The sequence below is a fragment of the Phodopus roborovskii genome, unplaced genomic scaffold (genome assembly GCF_943737965.1).
Source record: "Phodopus roborovskii unplaced genomic scaffold, PHOROB, whole genome shotgun sequence".
In the NCBI taxonomy this organism is placed as follows: domain Eukaryota; kingdom Metazoa; phylum Chordata; class Mammalia; order Rodentia; family Cricetidae; genus Phodopus; species Phodopus roborovskii.
Window position 1 is genome coordinate 2145935 of NW_026125538.1, and position 9073 is coordinate 2155007.

The following is a 9073-nucleotide window of genomic DNA, read 5'->3' on the forward strand; positions in this document are numbered from 1 at the left end:
AAAGAGACAGATAGATAGATAGATAGATAGATAGATAGATAGATAGATATATAGAGAGAACATAAAATAGGGAGCCATTATAGGATTGAAGGGAAAACTGAACTTAAAGAAATGTCCTGAGACCTACAATACTGACTCCAACTAACAATTTGAGCAACAGTTGAAAGGCTACCATAAATGTCCTTCCCTGATAATGAGATCAACCACTAACTTATCCACCACTATGGAGCCCTCATTTAGTACCTATTAGAAACAGAAGCAAACACCCTCAACTAAACACTGAGCTGAACTAGAATCCAGATGTAGGGAGGGAGGACAAGACCATGCTGCAAAAACACATAGAGCCATCTGACCTGAACAAGGAGGACTAACGGTCCCCCAGACTGATAGCTGGGAATCCAGCATGGGACTGACTCAGAACCCCTGAACATGGGTCTCAGCTAGAAAGCCTGAGCAGTCTAAGGGACCTCAGATAGTAGAACCAGGATGTATTCCTGGTGCACAAAAGGACCTTGCAGGCACATCCTCCATGGAGGGATAATCCCTTAACGTAGGGACAGGAGAGAAGTCCTAGTCCCTACTTCAAATGACTTGACAGATTTAGATGACCCCTACTGGATGGCATCACCCTACATGGGGAATGGGAGGGGAGGGTGGTCGGGGTGCATATAAGGGGGGAGAGAGGGGTAAAGGGAGGGAGGGGGACGGGAAGAAGGGAGGGATTGAGAGGGAACTGAGATTAATATGTAAAATAAAAAAAATCATTATCTTAGTTAATGTTCTATTTCTGTGAAGATACACCATGACTATGGTAACTCTTTGTAAAGGAAAACATTTAATTGGGGCTTGCTTACAGTTTCAGAAGTTTAGTTAATTATCAGCGTGGTGGGAAGCATGGCAGCATTCAGACAGACACAGTGCTGGAGAGAAGCTGATAGCTCTACATCAGGATTGGTAGGCAGTAGGAAGAGACAGCCACTGGGCCTGGCTTGAGTATCTGAAATCTCAAAACCGATCCCTCAGTGACACACTGATGGGAGATGTCATTCTGTATATGTTTCTCATACTGGTTAATGAATAAAGCTCTGTTGGCCAATAGGAAAGGAAGATAGGAGGGACTAGGAGACAAGGAGGAAATAGGAAGGAGGAAGCAGGAGTCGAGATGGAGAGTCTGGAGAGTGCTGGACGCCAGCCGCCTCCCCGGTAAGAGAAGGCCATGTGAAAATACATAGATCAGCAGAAATGGGTTCATAATTAAAGGCAGAGCTAGCCGATAAGAAACAAGTAACCGGGCCAACAGTATTGTACCAAATACAAAGTCTCTGTGTATTATTTGGGGCTGGCGGCATGGCAGCGGGACAAGACCAGCGGCAGCAGGCAGAAAAACCGTACTCGTTACAAAAAGGCAATATGTACTCTGTTATGAGTAAGGTTTTTCTGTCACCTGGTCTGGGCCTACCACTGCCCCAGCCCCAAATAAGACACACAGAAGCTATATTTGATATAATGCTGTTGGCCAGTTAGTAGTTTCTTATTGGCTTGCTCTGTTTTAAATATTAACCCATTTGTATTAATCTAAGTATTTCCCCGTGGTCTCATCTTACCGGAGAGGGTGCCCGGCATTCTGCTCTCTCAAGTCTCTACGTGCTATCTCCTCCTTACTACTTCCTCTTTTCTTCTTGTCACCTAGTCCCACCTATCTTGCTTTCCTATTGGCCAACAGTGCTTTATTCATTAACCAGTAAGAGAAACATATTTATAGAATGACATCTCCCATCAGTACTCCACCAAGGTCACACTTCTTAATCCCTCCCAAGTACTGACACTTCATGATGACTTATTATTCAAATATAAGAGCCTATGGGGGCCATTCTTATTTGAACCACCACATTCTATTCCATAGCTCCTAAAGGCTTGTAGCCATATCATAATTAAAAAATGCATTCAGTCTAACTTCAAAAGTCCCCACAGGGGCTGGAGAAATGGCTCAGAGGTTAACAGCAATGACTGTTCTTCCAGAGGTCCTGAGTTCAATTCCCAGCAACCACATGGTGGCTCACAGCTATCTGTAATGAGATATGGTGCCCTCTTCTGGGCATACACGCAGTCAGAACTCTGTATACATAATAAATAAATCTTTTTTTAAATAAAATGATTAAAAAAAAGTTCCCACAGTCTATATAACACTATAAGATTCTCAACACTGCTCAAAAGTCCAAAGTTCAAAGTCTCTAATATTCATGGAAAAATCTTAACAGTAACCTCCTTTAAAATCAAAATTATAAAGCACATCATGTGCTTCTAACATACAGTGACACAGAATATATACTCGTGCTCCAAAAGGGAGGAATGTGTGCATAGTGAGGAAGTGCTGGACCAAAGCAAGACTTACAACTAATAGGACAAATTCTAAATTCTGCATCTTCATGTCTGATGTCAAAGTGCTCTTCAGATCTCCAATTTCTTTCAGCTTTGTTGGCTGCAGCACACTTCTCTCTCTTGGGCTGGTTCCACACTTAGTCTGTAGCTTCCCTTGGCCAGTATCCCACAACTCTGGAGTCTCCAACATTTTGGGGAATTCAATACAATCCAGGTTTCACCTTCACAGCTTCACACAATAACCTTTCTGGACCTTCATGAAGGGACACCCCTGACACATTTGTGGTCCCAGGAGCTTTCTTTAACTTGGGGGGGCGGAGGTGGGATTCTACAACCCCTTTCTTGTATCCTTGCCCCTAAATATAGAACCATAGGGCCAAAGATGCCAAGTTCTGATGTTTGCTGGGGCTGGAACATGGCCTCTTCATTCAAATACATTTTTTAGCATGTACCTGTCTTCAATTGTTTCTTTCACTGCTTAAACTTTTATTTCCTTTTCATAAGTTGGGAGCTTATCTGAGTGGGGTCTTGCTCTGAGACTATCACTTCCTTTATTCCATTTAGCTTCAAGTTTAAGCTTTTTAACTCCTTGAGACCTGAACTAAGCTTCATTACACTTCTTGGTGTTTCTTTTCTTTTCAAACAGTAGTTTTTGTATTTTTCCTTGCTCAGTTTGCTCCTTTTCATTATAGATCTCCATAAGAGTGGTCACTAATAACCAAGTAACACAGTCAATACTGGACTGTCTTGAAATCTCTTCTGCCTATGTTCTTAATAAAAAACTCTTCAGTTTAGCCTCAGACAGATTATTTTTTCTGGACAAGGGCAGAAAGAATCCACATTCTTCATCAAAACTTCACAATCATGGGATCTAGATAACTTACTAATATTCTTCTCCTCTGAAACCCCTTGAGCGGGACTGTCATAATATATATTGCTCTCAGCATATGGGCCATTAAGCCCTGCTTAAATCATCCAACTTCTTTCCTAATCCAAAGTTCAAGAGTCTACATTCCACCAAGATGCATGGTCAGGCCTGTCATAGCAATAATTCATTTTTTGGTACTTCTAGTACCAACTTCTGTCTTAGTCAGTCTTTTATAGCTGTGAAGAGACAACATAACCATGGTTGTTATGAGCTGTTTTCCCGCCTGCCTGGTTCCATGGCTGTGCCAGCCCCAAATAATACACAGAGACGCTGTATTTGATATAATTCTGTTGGCCTGTTACTAGCATTTCTTATTGGCTAGCTCTGTCTTAAATATTAACCCATTTCTATTAATCTAAGTATTTCCACGTGGTCTTATCTCACTGGAGAGAGGGCCCAGCATACTACCTTATTGGTCCTACATCTTGAAACTCCTTACTACTACTTCCTGAATCCTCCTTGTCTCCTAGTCCTGCCTATCTTGCTTTCCTATTAGCCAACAGTGCTTTATTCATTAACTGATACAAGAAACATATTTACAGAATGACATCTCCCACCACATGGTAACTCTTATAAGGGAAAACATTTAATTGGATCTTGTTTATAGTTTCAGAGGTTTAGTTCATTTTTAGAATGGTGGGAACCATAGCACCATGCAGGCAGACATGGTGCGGGTAAAGTAGCTGAAAGCTGAACCTCTGGATCCACAGACAGCAGGAAAAAAGGAGAGCTAATGGGCCTGGAATGGGCTTTTGAAACCTCAAAGCACACCCTTAATAACACACTTCCTCCAACAAGATCAAACTCCAACAAGGCCACACCTCCTTGTAGTGACACTCCCTGATGACTAATCATTAAAACATATCAACTTATGGGGGCCATTCTTATTCAAACCATCAAATGTTTAAAAGCTTTCCCATATCCAGTGTTCTATCCCTTCATCTTTTAACTTATAATCTAATACTCCCCTTCCCTTACTGTGTCTTCCTCCTCAAGGGTCAATTTGTGCTCCAAACACAAAGAACAAAAGATTTGAAACTAAGACTCACATATGAGAGAGAATATGAGATATCTGTCTTACAAGACTTGATTCACTCACTTTGTATAATTGTGTCTCACCCATTTACAAAAGAAATTCATTATTTCATTTTCTTTACAGCTGAGCAATATCTATCATCTATCTATCTATCTATCTATCTATCATCTATCTATCTATCTATCTATATTTTTTCTTATCAATTCAGTTGTTGAACATTTATTTTGATTCCTTTTTTGTTTTGTTTTTTGTTTTTGTTTTTTTTTTTTGAGTTGAGCCTTGATGAACATCAATGTGCAAGTGTCTCTGTAGTAAAGTCCTTTGGGTATATGCCCAAGAGTTTTACAGAAGTGTCATATTTAAATTCCATTTCTAGTTATTTTAGAAAGATTTATTTATTTTTACATAAGCATGTCATTATCTACACAAATGTATATGTGCCCCAAGTGCCTGGTGCTTGTGGAGACCAGAAGAGGTTGCTGGGTCCCTTTGAACTGGAGTTACAGATGGCTGTGAGCCACCATGTGGAGGCTGGCAACTGAATCTAGGTCTTCCACAAGAGCACATGTGCTCTTGGCTGGGGGAAGAAAGAAGACTTCAGAGTGTGATGCAACCAGGACAGATACAAGGAGGATCAACACTGTCTGCTTTGAAGATGAAGAGATCACCAACCTGAAATGCAAATGGGCTCTAGAAATTGCAGAACCTGAACTTGCAGAAAACATGCTATCCTACTAACATCTGGTGCTAGGCTGGGGTGGTGTATGTTGAATGTCTGAACCACAGAACTACAAAGCGATGTTTAAGGTGTATAAAGCACTAGGTTGTAGTAGTTGATTGTAGCACCAGTACAAATGCTAGGGCTGGTAATTAACATAAGAACACAAACAGCGTTTTGGATAACATTTCTAGTAACAGTTTAAAGTTTGATTGGGAAAAGTCAATCAATAAAAGTAGTTAAAAGGAGAGCTTAGATTTGTACTGTTTCAGAGTCTGACTTCTTGAACTTGTTGATCTGTATAGAATAGGCTTAATGATGCAGTTTGAGATACAAGACCAGAAATTTGAGGCTCCCATGGAGGGTTTTGCTTATTTTGAAAGGAATTTAGGATTCAATGATATTAACTGACATTCTGTTAACTTGTAGATATAATACACAACTATACTCTAGAGAATTAGACACCAGACAGTGTGGTGCATTAGGTATGTGATGTATAGGTACACCACAGATACACATGATACAGACTGACCAGATGCAACCAAAAAGCAAACAGTGATTGAAGTGAGAGAGCAAAGATATAGTCTAAGTCAACGAGGAGCTTTTCACAAAAGTATTAAAATATGAAAACCATTATTCTCTAGTTGATGAGAATGTACAAAATAGTGTCCACCCCTTAATCCTCTTATAAAACTCAAGTCAAAATAAGTCTTATATGAAATAGGATGAGGAAAAAAAAAGTCTAGATATCACTTCTAAACTCATGTTTAAGCAATCATTGTGCCAAGCTCTTGGAGTACAATTTAAGTGAGGGAGGAGTTATAATATGAAAAAAGGAGTTAAGGCTATTATGAGGAAACCCACAGAATCAGCTGTCCTGAGCTAGTGAGAGATTACTGACTCCAGTCTGACAAATGGGGAACCTGCATAAGACCGAACTAGACTCTCTTAATATGACAATGGTGTGACTGAGACAACACATGTGGTTACTAGCAGTGGGTTCAAGATCTAACTCTAATGCACAAACTGACTCAGTGGAGTCCACTTTATATGGAGAGATACCTTGCTCAGCCTAGACACAGGAGTGTAAGGGTGGAGAGATGGTTTTGTCCTGCCTCAATGAGATGATGGGACAGACTTAGTAGACTTCCTAGGGGAGGCCTTGGAGAGATGGTTTTGTCCTGCCTCAATGAGATGATGGGACAGACTTAGTAGACTTCCTAGGGGAGGCCTTATCCTCCTGAGGAGCAGATAGGAGGTGGGGAGGGGAATTGTGGGGGTGAAATGGGAAGAAAGAAGGGAAGGGGACCTGGGATTGGAATGTAAAAAAAAATACAAAAAATAGTAATAAAAAAAAAAGAATTTTGAAGAGTAATCTATCTTATATTGTGTACATTTACATGCACTAATATTCAGTCCCATTGTTGTCTATTTTGTACAAAAATTCTCTAATTTGCAACCATAGTGGTTGTCACTTCTTGGAACAAGCTATCTCTCCCATCAGAGATCTTTGTGCCTTCCATTTCCTCTGCCTGGGGTGTTTGCTGCTGCTGCTGCTTCCTTTTTTTGTGGTTGGCTCCTTTTTATATTTCACACCTTGGAGAAATGTGACTTCCTCAAAAAGGTTCCTCTGGAATGCTTGGTGTAGCCCCCCAACCCCGCGCTGCATGTTCATGTGCTCTATTTTTTGAAAGCATTTGCTGCATCGATAACTACATTTAGTTGTTCAGATTTTTGCTTTTTCTTTGTAGTAGACTGTATACTCTATATAGGAGTGTCTATATATTAGTTCTACTTTCAACTATAAATTCAGCTCAAATTTGGTGCTCAGGAAGTATTTAAAGAAACAATAAAATATTCCCATTTCCTTACTTGGATGGCAAATTTAGATGAACTCTCAAGAGGATTAGTAACCTCAGTGGTTCAAAGTCACCAGTCATACTCAAATGTCCTTTGTTTCATTTACCTGAATTTGGTAAGTCAATTAGGCAAACACCAGAATGAATAATATAGATTACATTGCTGGTTAATTGAGAAGCAGGGCCAGCAGAATGAGATAATGAATTCAAGTTGGTATTTTCTCCCAGTTTTTGGAGCAATAGTGGGTTGAGGGATTCAATTTGAAATTCAGTCTTGTGACTCTCTTTTATGAATTAGGGAATTGACCAGGGTGTCCTGTATGCCCAGCTCACATTCTATACTAAGCTACATTCAGGCCCTCTGAGTCCTGTCTTCATGATTTTTCAGCAGGGTGACTTTCAGCATGCTATTTGCTCAGTGTGAGCTTTTGTTCCATTGTCATTAGATGAGCATGTAGTCTACTGCTGTTGAGAGAGTTAAGCAAGTGCCCAGTGCCTATGACAATTTCTAGAATGTGGAAGATGTTACCAATCACAGCTGTTACTATGTTTGTTACATATATGGTCAGAAGAAAATGTTGCCAGTCATATATCATCTGGTAAATAAAATATATAGTTGCTTCTTTGATTTGAATCACCAAGAATCCTCAGGGCTTAATATTTTCACTTTTCTTTTATTTCCTTCCGTCTGATTAACTTGTTCAAGGCATTCTTCATGTCCTCATTTCTAAGGGTATAGATTATAGGGTTCAGCAGAGGGGTGACAGCAGTGAAAAACACAGACACAACCTTGTCTTCTGGAAGGCTGGTTGATGGGCGTGAGTAGATGAAGATACAGTGTCCCAGGAACAGTATGACTACTGTGAGGTGGGCTGCACAGGTGGACAGGGCTTTCCTCTTCCCCTCAGAGATCTGTTGCCTCAGACTCACCAGAATAACTGCATAGGACACTACAAGAACCACAAAACATACCACAGAGATCAGCCCACTGTTGGAAACAATAAGAATCTCAATGATGTGAGTATCAGTGCAAGCCAGTTTGATCACCTGAGGTACATCACAGAAGAAGTTGTCAATCTCATCAGGACCACAATAGGGTAGATTGATGGTGAGTGAGGTAAGAGAGATAGAGTGGATGGTCCCCCCTGTCCAAAGGGCCCCTGCTAGTAGCATACACACCTTCCAGTTCATCACGGTCATATACTGCAAGGGTTTACAAATGGCCACATATCGATCATAAGCCATGACAGTAAGCAGGAAGATCTCTGTGCAGGCAAAGAGGTGCAGGAAGAACATCTGGACAACACAAGCATCAAAAGGGATGAGCTTTTCTTCTGACAAGGTGTCTCTCAGCATCTTTGGAACAGTGACTGTGGAATGGCAGACATCAATGAAGGACAGATTGCTGAGGAAAAAGTACATGGGTGTATGTAGCCGGCGGTCATATATGATAGTTATGACAATGAGGATGTTACCAATCAGTGTCAGGATATAGAAAATGAGGAACATGAAAAATACAGCCATTTGCACCTTTGGATTTACAGATAAACCTCGAAGACGAAAAGATATCACTGAAGTCTGATTGACAAGGACAGCCTTTTCCATTCTTTCAGTGCTCTGTAAAAATTAAAGAAAAAAAAGCATGAAAGAAACCAAACACTTAGCATTTGCATCAACCATTTGGTCACTTAATTTCTTGGTCATTTGTGACTTTATCTAGAAATCATGGGTCAAATATTTTGTGTTTATTTTCTGTTCTCTCTCCCTGTCTCTCCTCCATTGCTGCTGGAGATTTGATGGCAGCTCACACATACTAAGTGCTTGCTTTAACTCTGAGCTACAACCTATGTCTTGTGTTTCTTACAAACATATTGTCTTTCAGCATCTCCACTAGATGCTAAACCCACACTTTGAGAATAATGCAACAGTAGACATTGATTTACTAGGAAATTAAGGATCACCTTGAAGAAGGGAGTGGAGAGCCCAAACAAGGTATTTCTCCCTTACTGTAGCAATGTATCAGTGTTTAAATGTACAGTATTGGAGACAGAATCTCAAACATCCCAGTCTTGCTATGCAGCTGAGAATGTCCTTGAACTCCTGATTCTTCTGCCTCTACTTCCAAAGTGTTGAATTTGTTTGTATGTGTCACT

General features: G+C 40.4%; 1 protein-coding gene across 1 annotated transcript; it reads right to left on the minus strand.

Annotated features, from left to right (window-relative positions):
- Nucleotides 1-7583: 7583 nt before the first annotated feature.
- LOC127216263 (olfactory receptor 4E1) lies at nucleotides 7584-8525 on the minus strand. Its single transcript, XM_051176885.1, has one exon. It carries the CDS (start codon nucleotides 8523-8525, stop codon nucleotides 7584-7586), a length of 942 nt encoding a protein of 313 aa, XP_051032842.1.
- Between the last annotated feature and the right edge of the window lie 548 nt (nucleotides 8526-9073).

Excerpts from the sequence above, each read along its gene's own strand:
- LOC127216263 (XM_051176885.1), bottom strand. The coding sequence starts at position 8,525 with ATGGAAAAGGCTGTCCTTGTCAATCAGACTTCAGTGATATCTTTTCGT.